Source organism: Cydia fagiglandana, chromosome 3 (genome assembly GCF_963556715.1).
Source record: "Cydia fagiglandana chromosome 3, ilCydFagi1.1, whole genome shotgun sequence".
Taxonomy (NCBI): Eukaryota; Metazoa; Arthropoda; class Insecta; order Lepidoptera; family Tortricidae; genus Cydia; species Cydia fagiglandana.
Window position 1 is genome coordinate 14,713,417 of NC_085934.1, and position 19,798 is coordinate 14,733,214.

A 19,798-nucleotide genomic window follows, 5' to 3' on the forward strand; every position below is an offset into this window, starting at 1 on the left:
CCGCGTAATTTAAATTGATAGGTTCCACTTTCTCATCGTATTATGTACATCGTAGCAATCTTATCGTAAATCAAACTGAAAGCAGGTTTATAATACGTTACAAAATTATTAAAACCATTAGTTAAATCTTCCGTGACTAAAAATCGGAATAAAAATAATTTCTTTTCACGCAACCAAACACATACACAGGCCACGCAAATATTTTTCTTCATAGTGTTTTCATTTGATAATTGAACCTGTGCCTACTTAGCATATAAAATTGTATACGTACAATGTACCTACGTATGTACTTTATGCCGTTATTCAGAAACGTCCTAAAAACCTATTATCCATTAAAGCGACATTTAGTTTGTTATTTTTAAATTATTGAGGTTTGTAGGTTATGAATAAATGTTGAACTTTACAACATTTGCATAAAATATTCAAGAGTATAGTATCGCTATTCTAACTATATCTTACCTATTTCTATAATTTGTCCCGAAAATGAATCCATGTGAAAGGAGAGCAGATAGGCGCCGAGCAGAAATCCCAACACGGGTCCGAAGGCAGCCATACTGTACATGCACCCTGCAAGGAATAAGTAGCGTTAAATAAAAATACATGATTCATCATCACATCACTTGGTCATCATAAAGCGTGTTATTTCACGCAGCTTTAGCGGGAGTTATCGGTTTATGTGTCATTACCAATTTTGTGATATGATAAGACGACACCACAGTACCATACGCTTTATATTTAGGTATATATAATATGGTTTTATGGCATTACGGCTCCCATACTTGCTATTTCGACTAGAGCCCTTGTTTGGATACAGTACTCGCCACATTGTTATTCCGTCAACGAAAAAACGATGTACCTATACATAATTATGTATTATGAACTCATAAACAAAACTTTTCCATAGGGTATTATACTGTATTTAAAATAAATTATCTTACACCATGCATGAAATAAAGCACCAGATAATTATTAGAAAAACACAGATAAAAGTAATTTTTAAACACAAGTTCTATTTAATAAATCGGATAGAAGTATAAAAAGTAGGTGAATTGACCGTGACGTCACGATGTAATGTTTCATATAAAATTCCATATTATCAAATCGTTTTGACAGTTCTAAAAAAGTAACTGATTTGACTAGTAGGAAAATACCCTATTCTTTTAAGTTCGGTAAACAAGGCAAAGTTCAATAAAAATAACTTTGTATGTTTGTTTAATAAATTATTCCCTTTCCTGGTAAAACAGCAATAAAACTGTCATACATATGTACATACTTTTCAATTTAACCGTGTGTCTAATTATTATAAAATTGCGTCATTGCATAATAGCGTAAACAAGTTCCAAATCATTGAAGCAGGTGCTCTGAAAGGAAACCGCCGCGGCGAATGCACAAAACGAAGCTTATGAAGCAAAGCCGGCGGCATCGAGGAAGCGTGTATGCAGCTAGCCAGCTACATTCTTCACGAAACATTTCTTCTCGGCTGTAAACTAGTGTCTACTATGACTAGACCTATACATCCGTTGCTAAGAAGATCATGCTTATGCTGGTAAGCCTGAGATTATGCGGTAAATGAGCGATTTGAACAGCCCAGCGTTACGATTCGCTTGTAGACATTACGGCTGAAACTAGGTCAGTGTTGGTCGCCGTTGCGGCAGGCTTTGGTAACAAATATCTATGACTGATGGGCCGAGCCCGGGCGTCGCGTGAGCGCGCCGCTGCATTCACCCATTTTGTTATTTCACCGAGGACCTTGAACTTCGGGCTAGATTTGAATATTGCAGTTTTATGGATTTTATTTGGAGTCGTAGGTTCTTGGTACTTATTGTGGTGACATTTAAGAAATAGATAGGTAGGTATCCACTCGAAGAAATGAACGTGTTCTGAGCGAGGTGAAGGTTTGTTTAAGATTGAGAATGTACAGGTCTACCTATCTATATTTTTTATTTTGCATTTTGTAAAGGTAAACCTTTCTTTTAAATTACTTAAGTATTGTAGCTTTTTGTAATCTTCTTCTCCATGACTAAAGTCAAAAAGTTATTTAAAGTATTCTGTCTCCGAAAGGACCTTCATACTGGGAAGTATAACATTTCATCTCGACTGCAGAGGCTTAAACTTGAAAGCTTTAAGCCGGGGTCGGCGGGCTCTAGGTGGACTCAGCTTTTCTAAATGCCAAGTTGAACAACAAAAGTACCTACGTAGGTACTCTTTCAAAGTTTACATAATTACTTTTTAAAATGTTGTATTCAAGATTTTGAGAACTATACATAAAGTGAATTGAAAAAAAGATAAGACCATTTCTTTGAAGCTTTCACTTAAATAAAATAAAAAATTGCACTAAAAATATTTGTATGGGAGGGTTGGTTAGCTTAATCGTGATATTACGAGTATAAATACTACATAGATAGAATTCTACAGAACAACAACGCAAATAGCCTAATAGATCTTAGCCGCACCCTGTCCTCGACGCTAGGAATGTTTTTCAAAGTAATAGCTTCAGACATCGCGTGTTCGGCTTCTAGTTTTCACTTCATATTCCATTCACATAGCAATTAGGTAGGTCTGCTCTAAACAAGTCCGAAAGGTCCTTTGAATAATTACTTTTATAATATAAATGACCCTTGTGAACGTCTAAGAATAGGTAAGTGTCCTTCACATTAAAAGTGGGGCGGAAAGGAAACGGGAATGGATCATTCCAGACGGTTCAAGCGTCTCTTGAGTCCGCCGCACCTGTAGGGCCTTATTAAAACCCTTCGCTTCGGTGCTATTGCAAAGCCGCAATACATCGACAAAGTAAAACTCGATTTCGGTTACATATGAATACGATTACGGAGCCAGATTGGTTTTAGACTGGGATTGAGAGAGCAATATGCATACCTATTCCAAACAATATGATAAGGACAGTTGGTTCAAATGCGCCCTTGTGACTATAGTTCGTTTTTTTAGCGTTAGAAATAAGGTAAACAATCTTGATGTGTCTTTTTATTGAAAAACACGTTTTAAAAATAAGTCACGGCAAATATGTAACAATTATGAATCTAATACAATCATTTATATTCTTCTGCTTTCATAAGTAATAGTTACTGATTTTTAAAAAGCGTTTTTCAATTAAAAGACATGTCAAGATCGCTTACCTTCTTTCAAGTTCTTTCTATTGCTAAAAAACGAACTATAAGTCAACATTGTCAATTGACATGATAATTACAGATGAATAAAAGCATTTAACATTTTGCGGATAAAGTTCATTTCATAATAACACAATCGAATAGAAAGACCCATTATAAATAAAGTAATAATTGTATATACCAATTACACATCGGGGACCAAATCTTAAATAAAGATCACGAAATAGCTACAGCCTTCGAAAAGTTCTTTACAGAAATTCCAGTAACAACAACTCGGCTCTTAAATTCATCTTCTGCAGTTGCTGAAACTCTGCTTAAAGAAAATATAACTGAATGCAGCTCTACTTGTAAATTTAATTATGTCTCACCATCGGATATATGTAAAGCCTTTAAATCACTTAATATGAAAAAGTCAATGGACATTGATGGATTATCTGTATACATCATTAACTCAATTATAGATTATATTGCTCCATATTTGTCACAAATATTTAATAACTGTATCGAAAGTGGCCAGTTTCCTGATCAGTTGAAGTGCAGTAAAGTCATACCTTTGTTCAAAGCGGGAAGTCATTCTGACCCTACAAATTACAGACCAGTCTCAATTCTTCCGACTTTGAGCAAAATATTTGAAAAACTAATACTACATCAGTTACAAAATTATTTCTATCGTAATAATTTAATGCATAGCACACAATTTGGATTTACTCGCGGTCGTTCAACAACAGATGCAGGTGTTCAACTTATAAAACATATTTTTGATGCTTGGGAGGGGTCACAGGATGCGCTAGGCGTTTTCTGTGACTTATCCAAAGCATTCGACTGTGTACATCATGACACCCTGATCAGGAAGCTACGCCACTATGGAATTAGAGGTCTGGAACTTAAGCTTCTGGAATCATATTTAAGTGATAGAACTCAGAGGGTGATTGTAAATGGTGGGTGTCCCGCAAGGTTCAATTTTGGGCCCTTTTCTATTTCTCGTATATATTAACGATTTGCCACACCTAGTACGCAACAAACATGACCTTGTACTGTTTGCTGATGACACCTCGTTAGTATTCAAAATTTACAGACAGCAAACAAATTATGATGACGTTAATGCTGCTGTAACTAGTGTTGTGGATTGGTTTACTGCTAATAATCTTCTCTTGAATGGAAAGAAAACTAAGTGTGTGAAATTTGTACTGCCTAATGTTAAACCGGTAGTTTCGAATATCAAAATTAAAGATGAACCATTTGATTTTGAAGATTCGACTGTCTTCTTGGGTATGAGTTTGGATGCCAAACTCCAGTGGGGATCTCATATCCGTAAATTGTCTAATCGGCTCAGTTCGGCCTCATTTGCAGTAAAAAAAATTAGAGCCCTGACTGATGTGGACACGGCTCGACTGGTCTACTTTAGCTATTTCCACAGCGTAATGTCATACGGCATCCTTTTATGGGGGCACGCTGCAGATGCTAATTGTGTCTTTATATTGCAAAAACGGGCGATTAGAGCTATTTATAATTTGGGAAGTAGGGTCTCCCTAAGAGACAAATTTGGAGAATTAGGCATTTTGACATTTGCGTCGCAATACATTTATGAAAATCTATTATATGTGCAGAAAAATAAACACCTGTTTAAGAAATATTGCGACATACACGACAGAAATACAAGAAACAAAAATAAACTTGTACCTACTATAACTAGACTTCATAAAATAAGTAAGTCTTTCATTGGCCGATGTGTTCGTTTTTACAGTAAAATTCCTTTAGATATTCAAATTTTGCCATTATATAAATTTAAATCGGTCATCAAACGAAAGTTGTGTAAAAAGGGATATTATAAAATATCAGACTATTTAGAAGACGTTAACCCTTGGAGTTAATAAGTATCTGTGTACCTATAGTGTAACATAGATAATGTAAATAATGTTATTTAATTTTATTAAATGTTAATTTAAGTAAATGTTACTGTTTGACGTCATAAAGCGATTGTAAAATCCTATTATGAAAATAAATGATATGATATGATATGATATCAACTTGTACAACGATTACAAAGTCCTAAGTTAATAATAATTTAACTATAAATTATACGCTAATAAATATTAATAAGAATAATATGCTGTTTCATTTATATTCAGTATAAATATTCAAGCTGCCACCGCACCGCCTAACTTTGGCCTACTACTCGGTAGGTACCTAGTTTGTGTTCTTATACTTTTTCCTTAAAATTAATTAACTTTTGCTTTACGAGAACATTGTGTTGTTGATAAAATATAATAGAGGTTAAAAATAATACTTACATTGACCATAGTTAGTATTTTATCGATTTTAAATTATTTATTTATTGCGTTGTCTTTATCTAGTCCAGAAAGTCGATTTTTGCGTTAAACTTTGTTTTTATAGATTTAATGTGCCATTTTACCAAGTCAGTGTTTCAATAACTGTAAAATTGTATTATAAAATGAAATGACACTTACTAACAAAGAGCAACTCTAAGTTAAAATGGTAAAGTATTTAAAATTTAAAAGCCCCATAATATCACAAATGCCTTGTCCCTAATTGAATATATTTTCAGAAAATCGCAAATAAATGGGTGGATCAGTTTTAAAGGTACTTGTCGGGACAATCATTTCTAAATGATTGAGTCAGACCGTAAAAAGTCTGCAGCGATTTTGATACCCCACGCAGTGCAAGTGTCATTTTAAACGTCAACTTACTTACTTACTCCTCTGCCGCAGCGACCCAAAGTGTGTCTTGGCCTCCAACACGACTGCTCGCCACTGATCCCTGTCTTGTGACGTTTCTCGCCAGTTCTCAACCCTAGATTTATTTATCAAAAAGTAGATTTGTTTTCAAAAGTGAGTAATGCTAGATGGTTCCGCTGTTATTTACGTAAAGGCCTAAGTGTGTTCCGGCGAGCTGATGGCAGTGGTGGGTAGGTCAAGGGCGCGCGTGAAGTTTGTTAGTCACGGCCGAGGGGAGCGTCATTCGCGACATGACATATTGCACCTCACCTGCCTAGCCTACAATATTTGGCATTTATTTGACGATTAACAGTATTTTAATGTATACCTACATTATCTACTGATTAATGTATATTTCCAAGGTCTTGACAGATGACAGGATTTGACGCTTAAATTACGCCACCGATTGAACGTTAGGTCAACTCAATCAGTAATGCTTATAATTATGTAGGAGAATTAGGTACAAGGTAGATGTTTAATATCTTCATATACCTTGTTACTGCTGCACACACGCCATTATTTAAGCTTGGCGTAAAAGCTTAACGACTATTGAACTACTGATGTCATGATGTGGTACGGTTACGAGTACATAATGTATATAGTATAGTCAACTTGCGGAAAAAAAATCATCATCATTGAACCTATCAATCAGGTAAGTATTGGACTTCGTAAGAATAAGACATGCATTTAATTACATTCGACAGACAGACGTCTGGTTTTTATTTCTCCATAGAGCCGATGGAGATATCGTATAAATACAGATAAAATAATTGTATACAACAATATAGACAAGAATATCACGTGCGGGTTCAACAGCCTTCATTTATTAAATGTATCCTGCAGTTTTATGAGTTACGACGCCCCACATCCATGATTCAGCGGTAGCTTTAAGTAACGACCGACCCAGCGAGAATTCAAGATTTGATGTACACACTTTGAGTTGGGTACGTCTTGTGATATTAGTTTTTCTTCCAGCAATTATGACTTAACCGATTTCCAAAGAATGATGGAGATCCTATATTCGACTGTTTTCCTACTTTCTCTTCTATTACTGTAACGTCACGTCAGGGCACGAGGCAATGGAACTCTAAAAATGTTATATAATTACACATCATGTCGATTCGGAACATTTTAAGTGAGCCATGTGTGTATTTATATTTACTTTATTTCTTTTGATTACTAATGTAGGTAATAATAATAACCTACTGTATTGTTTATTTAGTAGAGCTATAAGCTGTGTTATACGTATAAAACCCAGTAACATAAACAATAGACACTAACTCTTCAATAGCAAATTGAATTTGCAAGTCTAATTCATACAAAACAAATGCAATATAGGGAGTAGGTACCTATAACCTGAATAGTTCCTTACTTACATATTATTTTAGTACTTTGGCAAGTCAGAACAATACTGCGTCAGTTTCACTGCGGCAAAATTAGTTTAAGTGGCAATGTAATAAAGTAATAAACCAATTTGGCAGGTGCTTGTTTTATACCTATTGCCATTATGGGTTCGTGTGGGACGTGAAAGTAATATTAATAGTGCTAAAACAAACAAAGATCTTCGTTTAAAAGAGATAATTTAATAAATATTATCTACGGATTCGAATATACTGACCGAGCGCGATTAAGAGATTTATGCACTTCGGGGCGAGATAGGATACTTAGAATTAATAAAGCAAATCTGGCCACAAGGTTCGACGAACTTCTTTATATCTGCTAGTAAATGGCAGAGCAGTGTGGTTATACGAGCGCACGGCACTAGTCAAGGCATGACTATAAAGCCGTGGAAGATAGTGCCACCTCCCTAAGGTCGAAAGGAACAGAAGGTCAACGATTTATAGCAGTGGATAAATGGCGAAGTTCGCTGTAATTTGTTCGCGAACTGCGATTTATACGGAGTAACATGAGGTACGGCGCACTCCGAACTAGCCCGAACTCGTATTTACAACACGGTCAAAGTATTCGGACAACTCGTTCGTAATGTAATATGTAGGATGAACGCGACGCAATGACGTTATGAAACCAGGTGTACAGAATCAGATATTTTGGTCTCTGACCTGTTTGTCTGCAATGTACTTAAAACGTTGCTTGGTCAATGTTTGTAGAGGACAAAAGATTTTATGATGTGAAAGTTACACTAACATCTCTACCGAGCATATATTATTAGGTATACATAAGCGTGTAAAGGAGAATATATACAAGGATATAACAATATTTTCAAGTTGGATATTAGATCTAGATCTCCCATTTAATTACCCAATCCCTAAAATTAACTAATGCCTAGCGACACTCTACTACTATTAAGGTTTAGGATTACCTAGATAATTAGCTGTGTTGACGATAGTAATACATCAAGCGGCAATCGAAATTCGAAACCACTCATATCGGCAAACCATCGAGAGTGAGGGAGCTGCGCTAATCGAAGTCAAGAGCATCGTTGAAGACAGGAAGGAATGCGAGTTATAGAAGTATTTCTGATGGACAACGTACCTATATACATACTGTATGACTCTGGTCGCACGTTGTCGTCGAAGTAGGTGGTGCCGAGCGTGAGAAGCGGCGACCTGCCGCACCCTAGCAGCAGCTGCGCCACCACGAACACCATCACCGGCAGGAATGTGCTCGGTGAACTCTGTTTACAATGTTTATTGAAGTATTTCTGATGGACAGCGTACCTATATACATGCTGGATGACTCTGGTCGCACGTGGTCGTCGACGTAGGTGGTGCCGAGCGTGAGCAGCGGCGACCCGCCGCACCCCAGCAGCAGCTGCGCCACCACGAACACCATCACCGGCAGGAATGTGCTCGGTGAACTCTGTTTACAATGTTTGTTGAAGTATTTCTGATGGACAACGTACCTATATACATGCTGGATGACTCTGGTCGCACGTGGTCGTCGACGTAGGTGGTGCCGAGCGTGAGCAGCGGCGACCCGCCGCCCCCCAGCAGCAGCTGCGCCACCACGAACACCATCACCGGCAGGAATGTGCTCGGTGAACTCTGTTTACAATATTTATTGAAGTATTTCTGATGGACAACGTACCTATATACATGCTGGATGACTCTGGTCGCACGTGGTCGTCGACGTACGTGGTGCCGAGCGTGAGCAGCGGCGACCCGCCGCCCCCCAGCAGCAGCTGCGCCACCACGAACACCATCACCGGCAGGAATGTGCTCGGTGAACTCTGTTTACAATATTTATTGAAGTATTTCTGATGGACAACGTACCTATATACATGCTGGATGACTCTGGTCGCACGTGGTCGTCGACATAGGTGGTGCCGAGCGTGAGCAGCGGCGACCCGCCGCACCCCAGCAGCAGCTGCGCCACCACGAATACCATCACCGGCAGAAATGTGCTCGGTGAACTCTGTTTACAATATTTATTGGTGAGTTCCTCAACAATATAGTTTGAAGATTTTTAACCCGACTGTTACAGGACACTAAATATACAGGGTGGCCAAAAAATAAGTGCATTCCCGTTGCTACCAAGGTTTTGGCATTATACTGAGCAACTTTTACTGTGAGACCACCCCGAAATCACGAAAAATATTTGACTGTTTCATTCATTTTGGCTGATCCATTTTCTATGGACCCGGGTATGTCCTTAAACTACGTCCAAGACCACCGGTGGACGGGCAGCAGCGTCCCTCAAATTCGGTGTACTCGACTGCGATCGCCAACCCGCCTGCCAAGCGTGGCGATTATGGCATTCACCCCCCCAAAGGGGGAGGCCTATGTTCAGCAGTGGACGTCTTATGGCTGAGATGATGATGATGATGATTTTCTATGGGAGGGTAAAACTTTTTTCGCGTTTTCGTGGCTGGTCCCACAGTAAAAGTTGCTCAGTGTAATCCCAAAACCTCTCTGGTAACGGGAATGCACTTATTTTTTAGCCACCATGAATATTGGATAGTGGTGCCCGTTATTTATATTTGATTTCTTATTTAAAAGATAGGTAGGCGGCTTTGCCGCGCCATATACCCAATGTCACTTCCTAAATTGAGACAAATCTATCGATTCCTATAAGGCCGAGGTGCCTAATCTAATAAATGTAGGTATTTTCTTATTTTACTTTCTCTTCCTTGACAGTCCGATCCTATTTAGAAAAGTTGTTTCGTTTTTGGTTAACGATTATGACTGAGTTTACTATTTAAGTACTTACGAGAACAATTACAGGAATGAGTTTGTTAAATAGAATTAATGCACTGTTTTGAAATAAAGGGGCTCATACCTCGTACTAAGGGGCATACTGAAAGTTTCTGGATTCTGATATATGAGACGACTTATTTTTTCTAAATGGCAAGTTTCAGAAATTTTCTGAACGCCCTAAGTATTAGTAGTTCGCCACACGATATCAGCCTGTCAGTTATTAAAAGGTTCCGAAAAACTGACAGGCTGATATTGTCCGGCGAACTGGTCATCTGTAGGACCCTTAAGAGCAACGTAAGTATAGTTCTTACCTTAATACAATTTTCTGGCCTCAAGTTATTAGGAGACAGGCCTTGGGCTAGAATATTCTTCTCCGGTGGCCGGTAACAAATATTATCGGCTGATTTATTGTTTACTGTCATTTCGCTATTAATTTCTGCTATGAAGTGAGGCACCACGAATACTAATGAACCGATGCCCATTATTACCGCACCTACAAAAAAACGTAAATAAATGAAAGATCGACTGTGATCAGGAATAAGGGTTCCGTTTTTTCTTTTTGAGGTACGGAACCCTAAAACACTGCATTATACTTGTGAAACTATAGGTAAAGATATGCGTTTCAGTTATTTTATACGACACTTATTTATATATACTTTCAAAACAGAACCAGTGCCGAAATACATTACCAGCCTTGGTAGGTTGAACGATACTATTGAATTGACATATCTTATAAAGAAATTGACAATAAAAACAGACCGTTGCCAGCTACGCCTTATTGGCGATAAGAGTCAATAGGATAATGGTTTCAAAGAATTCCTTACCGACTGCGATCCAAACAGGAATGTGCCGCCGACTGCCGAGATACGACACGAAGATTACGGTAATAACGTTGCCGATCTCGTAGCTGCTCGCGATGAGCCCCGAGAGGCTCGACGGGATCTCGAACCGTTTCTCGATCGTCGTGATCACGGAGTTTATGTAGCCGGAGCTTAGGGCTTGTTGTAGCGTCACGAGGATCGAGAGGAAAAATACAAATACCTGCAAATGGAACATTATTTAAAAACAGCCTTATAGCAGCTTGGCAATCTTGGCATGTCTGCGGGTATAGTTGACTAATAGCAGTATGTAACTTATCAAACAGTCGTTGCGTTGTGATCGATCTTAAACATATCAGTTGACTAAGTAGGCACATTGCTTGAAAGAACTGTTTATATCTACTTACATACTAATTTCGACGAGTTTTTCGAGTTAAAGTCAAGAGTCAAGAAAATAGGTATAAATAAGATTTCGGCTGTTTTCAATATGAAATAATGAAAGTTTGTACGTTACACATTTCTACCTATGTATAATAAGTCTTGTTTAATACTTTGATAAAATTTAGGACTCCCGATAACTTGTTTTACAGAGAATACGAACGAATTAAACTTCGAAGTGCTTTAACCTCTTACAATATTCAAGTTTCGTAAAAAAAACTTACTTTAATACTAGAAAATCTCTGAATGAATAGCGGTCTCCATGACAAGATACCGCAGTCGCGCGCATCATGAGGAATGTCCAATATCTCTGGGAATAACTGGTGAGGCTTCTCTCTTTCTCTCTCGCGTTCTCTGTAAAGAAACCACATGTTCAACACACAGCATTTCCAAAGAACCTTGCAAGGAGCTCTGTTATTGAAGATTCCTTATTACCTATTAATAATGTGTAATACCGTGCGGTTGTATGCCTACCTGCTTTGATTTTGGCATAGAAGGAGACTGGTAGAAATAAGTTAAAACGGCACTTGAATATTTGTTTGGCACACGGCGTATCCGTATACACGTTATACATCAAAGCCGAGTGCATGTGAGCCTTCAGTGTCGTTATCTTCTCAGACATTAATGGTTACCCAATTATAAAAATATTGAGATCAATGTCTGCTTTGTAACATGTAGAGCTTTGAAATAGGGTAAAAGAATGTTTGAAGTGCGTACATACCTGTCGCATATGCCGGCCGAGGGGTTCCGGCTGTGGCACTTGACGGGGTCCCGCGGCGGGTGCGCGGGGGGCAGGGGGTGCGCCGCGCTCGTCCCGGGCCCGGCGTCCTCGGCCTCCGCACCACCTGACTCCGCGTAGAGTCCCGTCATTGCGTACATTGACTCTTGCCTCCTGAACAAACAGTAAGTAAACGTTAATATACGCATTTTGGCTTGTGTACCATTATTATTTGGACGCTTCCATACTTATAAAACAATGAGCCATCATCATGTTTTGTAATGGTCTTTAATTCCTTATTCGTACCTACTTGAGTCTCAGGGTTGCATTTTATCAGCCTTCGTTTGGTCCTAAAATAGAAGTACCAAAAAATAGTAAATAGTTGACATTATATTTGCAATAAAGTTTAAATTTATGTAAACTGACATTATATGTTATAGCTGTTTTATGACACACTACTCGTAACAGTTTTTATTGTTCATAACACTCAATTTCGAAGTGATTGTAACATATAAAACATGTATTACAATACACATTCATATTTAACTGTACCTAATGGTGGAAAGTAGGTAGATAACTAGGAAAGTAGGAAGCTTCGGTTAATCATCGCGTATATCAAACAATTGCATAGTCGAAGTATGTACACATGTTTCGCCTTAATACAGTGGCATACGGTGCAAAACTGTAAACACATCGAATCATTTCCTCAACATGCTCCGTATTAAAAACGGAGTAAACACAAATGGAGGTTCTAATGATGCATTTAAGCCCCGCGGAGATGAGTAAAAGTACCTGTGTATCAAACAACGTAGTTGATCCGCTGTTTTTTCCGTCATTGTCAATGAACGAGCAGCTTCAACAACAAAAGATAACGAGATGCGAACGAATACAATTTATTGTAACAACGAACACTCGCAATTGGACACTCTTATTTACACAGGTTTTATACTTTTGGAGCACATAATTGAGCGTTCTTTACAAACTTAGTACTTGTCCGGAAGGCGTATCGCGCGTGCTCGAGGAGCGTACCTACTAAACATGCCAGAATGAGTAAAGCTCGTGTGTTGTTGTCTGAAGTGATATCGCCCGATTAAGATGTGAATGTGGGCCAGGTGTCGCAAAGATACGGCGATGAGTTATCGGGTAAGAGGCCGGTGGCTCGATGCTGCGGTGACACACGTGGCGGTGGCGACACGTATATCGTGTTACAATGTAAGTAGGCTTATTCTTAAATATCCACGTTTTAAGGATGCATTGTTAACATTTTGACTTTTTTCGGCTCCTCCACAAATATTAAGAACAAAATTAAGATATTACCTTTGGCAAGGCAATCAAATGAAAAAAGGCTTGTTGCTGCATGGTACCTATACTTAGTTAAATTTTACCTGTTTAACTAAGCATTACCTACACATGATTATTATTAGTCATGACTTCTTAACCTTAGTCATATCAGTAGGTATAAGTAGCACACATATGAATATTATGTAATCGGCTCTCTAATAAATTGTTAAAGGTGCGACCAATATACCTATGTATGCCCCAATAAAACAATGAGCTTTTCTTGCTGAAGCGCGGGCGTGGTTGAAGGAGTGTTATAAAACATTTTTAATGTACAATGCGAGTATGTTTCGTAAAACTTCAAGAAAAATGAGTCAGTAGCTCCTAAAAGCAATATCTAATCTATTCCTGGACAGATATATGTTGTTGACACTTAGATATACATATTAGACATACACAGATTAGATAATTCAATTGTAACCCTATACTGAGCCATCAATTGATTTGATGACAATGGTGACTCACGGTGTAGCATCAACCGTAATAGGTATACGATAAAATGTTCACGTGGAAACAACGTATATTTATTACTTTCGCAGTAAGCATATCTGCAGTCAAGCACTTCAAATCTCATAAAATTATATAGGTGTACATACCTACCAAATACAGTAGAATCCGTTTATTATGACTCCGCTTATACTGACCAACCGCTTACTATGACGTAATTACTGTGCGAAGTTTGGTTTTCATATAAAATTCTTAGTGACAAATTCGGATAAGCTGACTTCGCTTATAGTGACAAATCGCTTACTATGACCGAAAAATCCCATTTTCATGAAATTATGTCCGGTTATACTGACACTTATGCTGGTTTTTGTGGCCGTCACCACGTCTTTCCCTGCGAGGACGTTTGGTGCGTTCGTGGCGTGTAAGGTATTTTAGTTTTGATCATCAGTGACATGTTGATATTTGTTACAAGTTTAATAAAACTTATTTCTCACAAAAGAATTTGAGATTAATTTGGAAAACATAACAAAAATAATAAGTTGTACAACTATGTTTTATATGACATCCGCTTAGTATGACGTGTTTGTCACTTCCCTTCGATGTCATTATAAGCGGATTCTACTGTATATTTATAATGAAACTAGCTTCTGCCCGCAATTTCCTCAGCGGGGAATGATGATGATGATTGAGATACATATGTAAATAAGCGGCAGTAAGTAGATATGTATTTATTGTCCACGTCATTACCGCTTTGCGCTCACCTATATTCCAGGCGAGTCCGAAATTACGTTTGGAAAGCTCGGTACCGAGGTAAACGCCCGTGTGGAATTTGTCAGCAGGCAATTGATGGTGTCACTATCTCGTCTTCGTGAGTATTACCTTGCTTCCCAAAATACATTTCAAAGATGAATAAGATTCATTGCATCACGGCAACAATATTTGTTAGATAATCAGAGGGCAGAATATACCCACAGCTATATACGGAAGCTACAGTTCATAAGTTTTTACACTTATTTTATGACTAATAATTATTTTTCAATGAGAATGAGGCCCCATGCATGAACAGTAACATTTGTGATGTCATAGCATTTGATTACAAAATGTATATCTTAAAATCATAAAAAGTGGCCAATTTGTCTCTTTAGTTTTAAGACTAAAAGCAAAGACCTTCGATTCCATACACGAGTGTAGAAAAACGGTATATGTATGTAGGTATGTTGGAACTTTAACCGTGAAATGAAACCTAATCAATTAGACACAGTTAACGTTTAGCAACAGCATAAAACATGTTCTACGGAGTATATAATATAATATTTAACGAAATCAGCATAAATATGAGCGTTAAGCTCGAACGCGCCTGTTATGATACTTATGATATATTATATGTGATAAACGATTATAGGTGTTCTACGGGGTGGGGCCTGAAATAGGGCCAAAAAGCCATATGCTGATTTATCTATTTGTGTCGCTGCCACCCAGACAGACAGATATATTTTATTTAGTTAAATTAAGGGTTTATATTGAACGGTGGGATTTTTCTACTCCAGTACTCTATTGTTTATTAAATGACTGCCAGTGAGATCGAAATCAAATTCATATTAGTAGCGTGGCGCGCAGTGTTCTTAGGGATATACATACAATATTATGCAAATGATGTTTTTTATTTTTCTGATTTCTAGATCTACACACCAATATTCATTTTATTTCTAACTTTATATAGGTACTTGGGGCTGTCTTAGAAAAAAATATTGTGTGCAACAGTACATAATTAGGTCTTAAGATTCTCGGGCCTGTCTTTACAAAACTCAACTTCATTTCGTTTAGTAACTTCGGCTCTTGAATTTTAAGACCCCTTATTACGTACCTGTTGCAATATACTAATATTATTTTTGCCGTGGAACGTCACATATCTTTACTATTTCATATCTAGTGTATCTCTAATTCATTTCCCGAATCGCACCATAAGCTGAATATAGCGCGGCGTTTTAAACTGATAACAATTACGACATAAAATAGACAAAAAATACATACTTAACTAACTTTTAACGGATGTCCCTTGAAAAATATGATGTCAAGCGGAAACTGAAACTTAGAGCACCTCATTTGGCCCCATGTATAGGTATTGCAAACAGTAGGTTCATCAAATCAAAATAATGCCTGAAGTGTTCGAATATGAACATTTTAATTTATTTGTTAGTTAAAGGCTGGAATTCTGTGTTGGTATTCGTAAATTATCTAAAAATATAAGGTCGACAACAAGGTCAGATAACAGAAATACTGTCCGCTGTAAAATCGCTGAAGTCAGGAAACCGTTAAACATTATCAGAGACCAGATGTCGATGTCAAGATTAACGAGATGACGGTCCTGGGTTATTCACAAGCGTTTAGCGAGCCCTTCACCTGGGACGAAACCAGTGGGAGTGTGTTCTACATATCGGATTTGTCCTATAGGAATCCCAAGGTCTATTAGTTAGACTGGAGACTAGCTCTGCTCACAGTCGAGACAATAGGTTTTGTATAGGTATTAAAAAGATGTTATTAGGAGCTTACCTACTTGGTTATTAGTTATACAAAACGCATAAAAGGTCCACCGATGGACAGTTTAAGAGTGTTGCTGTTACGAGTATACCTACATAAGTAGTAGGTACCTAAATAATGACCGGAAACAAGTATACCTAATTAACCAATCAATCAAGTAACACAAAAAAAGGGTTATATAAACTTGCAAAACAAATAAATTGAAACATAGTACCTAACGAGTAAGGAAATCAGTAAAATATCACAATAAAACTGTCAACATTCCGACGATTAGGCATGCCATGCCGATTACTGATAATACAATATATTCAAGTGTAGGGCAATTTATATACAATAGAATAACAAAAACAACGTTAAGCGATTTTCGGATAATCAAACGAAAAATAAAGCTCTCGCATCTCACGAGGGAACAATCTTATGATTATATTAGGAGATATTTGATTTTGTAACAGGCCAATCTAAATATGCATTAACCTTTAAAATTAGACTTAACTTTCAAGGCTACCTAAGGTGATCGCTGGTGCCCCATAAATCCTCTATCGATGTACAAAATGTCTGACAGACCTGTGGCCCTTCCTGTGCTGCGGCGCGGCGTTGGCGCCGCCCGCGCTCTGTGCTCGCTCGTCCGTCATGCTGGTGTCCCGCGGGGCTCACCGCGTGCCCATTACCGACTGTGATCAACTGCTCCACCTGTACGACAAAAACAATCATTATAACCATAAAATAGTCTCATTTTTTAGCGTGTTTTGGTGCTATTCAAAGAATGGGTTAAAAGGAAGGAAACTATAATTACCTACCTATTCATTATGCTTTAATACCTAAGTATATAATTACTCTCAGCAAATTCATAATAAATGTCGGTTTTATTGAATTGATTGACGATTAAATCTCGTACATTGATAACATTTAATAACGAGGATTATGAACTAAAACGTCTAAAATAACGTATGTAGATATTACAATAAATTGAATATATCGGTATCACGCAATTTACAATTCTTATAGACGGATGTATAATCCATTTACATGATGTGTTATATGTGTATTGTGTACAATGTGTACCGTATATTACATATTTACACATTGCACATTTAATGTAGATTTCATGCTAATAGACGGGGCGACCTGGAGTTATTTGCAGGTATACCAACCGACCGACCCGGACCACTAATACGTCATTTTTGTTAACGATATCCAACTTTCACAAAGAAACATAAAAAAGCGATTTCGCGAGCTTGAATTGTAATTACATCTCATAATTATTTAATGTAATGTGAATATGAGACTTGGCCTTATCTTTACAATAATATGTTTACTTAACCTATGGCGTCATACGTACGAGGCAATGGCAATCACTAATCCAATAACGTGTAGGTGTAGGTTACTAGGTAATGATCCTCCCTCTCCTTGACCTACTTACTCCCGTCATTTCCGTCATTCTTAACAATTCAGTTTCCACCAGCTCCTTTCCTTCACTTTGGAAGGACGCCTGTATCGTTCCTATACCTAAAACGTCTAATCCTTCTTCATTTTCTGATTACCGTCCCATCTCAATTCTCCCTTTCCTGTCCAAAGTTCTTGAGCGTCTCGTTCACCAACAGCTTACCTCGTACCTTAATACTCATGATCTTTTAAATCCCTTACAGTCTGGCTTCCGTTCTGGTCATAGTACGGCTACTGCACTCGTGAAGATCACTGACGACATCCGGGCGGGGATGAACGATCAAAAGTTAACGGTGTTAACGCTGCTAGATTTTAGCAATGCGTTCAATACCGTTGATTTTGATGTTCTCCTCGGAACACTACGCTGTCTTAATATATCTCCTGCGGTAGTCGGATGGTTTCGTAGTTACTTGAGTGGTCGTCGGCAGCGCATAAAGGTGGATGATTGTCTTTCTTCTTGGTCCAACACGTTGGCTGGCGTTCCGCAAGGTGGCGTGCTGTCTCCTTTGTTGTTCTCTATATTTATAAATTCAATTACTTCTAACCTAACTTCACATTATCACCTTTATGCCGACGATCTTCAGATTTACTCACAGGGCGTTATTGGCGAACTCACGTCTGTTATCCGTAAAGTGAATAGCGACTTAGACAAAATCTCGAATTGGAGTCGCAGTTTTGGCCTAAAAGTAAATCCGTCAAAGACACAGACTATTATAATAGGTAGCCCAAAACTGCTTCCCAGAATTGATTTTAACAACCTCTCACCTATTTACTTTAATGGCGTTTTGATTCCCTACTCGCAGAAGGTAAAAAACCTTGGCATCATTATGGATAGGACCTTATCGTGGGGACCTCAGGTGGGCGAAGTCAGCAGGAAGATGTTCGCGGCAGTTGCTTCCCTCAGGAGATTACGAAACTTCCTTCCCATTCCTACTAGAATTGCCCTTGCACAAACTCTTCTTCTCCCTATTCTGGATTACGCTGACGTTGCTTATCTCGATCTCACTGAGGAGCAACTTAATAAGCTTGAGCGTATCCAAAACATCTGCATACGGTTTATATTTGGGCTCCGCAAATATGACCATGTCTCCCACTTCCGGTCGCAGCTCAAATGGCTCCCTATTCGCCTACGTCGTAACTCCCACGTTTTGTCACTTCTGTATTCCATTCTTTTTAACCCCGCAACTCCCCGCTATCTTAAAAACCGTTTCAGCTATCTCCGTTCGGTTAGGTCCTCCCAGAATTTGCTTCTTTCTGTCCCGTCATCCTCGTCTAAATTCTATACAATTTCTTTCACTTTTCAATCTGTACGACTATGGAATTCTCTGCCTGCAGACTTAAGGTGCGCCCAGTCTCCTTATTCTTTCAAGAGACTCGTTAAAGTTCACTTTTTATCTGCTCCGTAATACTTTTACCGCTTCCTTTTCCCTATAGCTGGCATTTTTACGTATATTTATATATATATATATATATATATATATATATATATATATATATATATATATGTGTATATGTATATAATTTTATGTATGTATAATATGTGTATTTATATAAATTTTATTTTATTTTTATTTGTATGTCTTTTATACTGTTTTGTATTGTGTTTTTTCTGTGCTAAAATTCTTATATTGAATTTGAAACACCTACTGACATGACATAAATTTATTAATTTCCGCTACCTAAAGGTTGTCTGGAAGAGATCGCTTTTTAGCGATAAGACCGCCTGTTGTTTAACCTCTTCTTCCTGTATTATTTGTATTGTTTTCTGTAATGAGGTGTGCAATAAAGAGTATTTGTATTGTATTGTATTGTAGTCTAGGTACACAATACGTATGTAAATTGAGTAAGTACACGTTCACAAATCGAAGCAGTATCCCTTATCGATATACATTGCTTGCAGTAAAGACGTCATTATACGACCTATACGTATTAATTCAACACTGGGCACGCGTGACCTCCATCTGCGGAGATGGCTTTCGGAGAATTGTGTTGTGGAACTTTATGCTCAGTAAACAAATATAGGTGCGTCATTCGAACTGGCAGA

General features: G+C 37.9%; 1 protein-coding gene across 1 annotated transcript in view; it reads right to left on the bottom strand.

Annotated features, from left to right (window-relative positions):
* Window positions 1-19,798, bottom strand: part of LOC134680184 (solute carrier organic anion transporter family member 5A1-like) — a 74,961-nt gene that overhangs the window by 20,909 nt on the left and 34,254 nt on the right. Inside the window, exons 3-9 of the mRNA XM_063539264.1 lie at window positions 16,876-17,001; window positions 11,992-12,162; window positions 11,495-11,624; window positions 10,839-11,055; window positions 10,326-10,507; window positions 8,536-8,677; window positions 460-567 (exon numbers count right to left, since the gene is read on the bottom strand). Of these exons, the coding sequence (XP_063395334.1) occupies window positions 460-567; window positions 8,536-8,677; window positions 10,326-10,507; window positions 10,839-11,055; window positions 11,495-11,624; window positions 11,992-12,162; window positions 16,876-16,943 (1,018 nt within the window). The 5' untranslated portion in view covers window positions 16,944-17,001. The remainder of the gene's footprint in view (window positions 1-459; window positions 568-8,535; window positions 8,678-10,325; window positions 10,508-10,838; window positions 11,056-11,494; window positions 11,625-11,991; window positions 12,163-16,875; window positions 17,002-19,798) is intronic.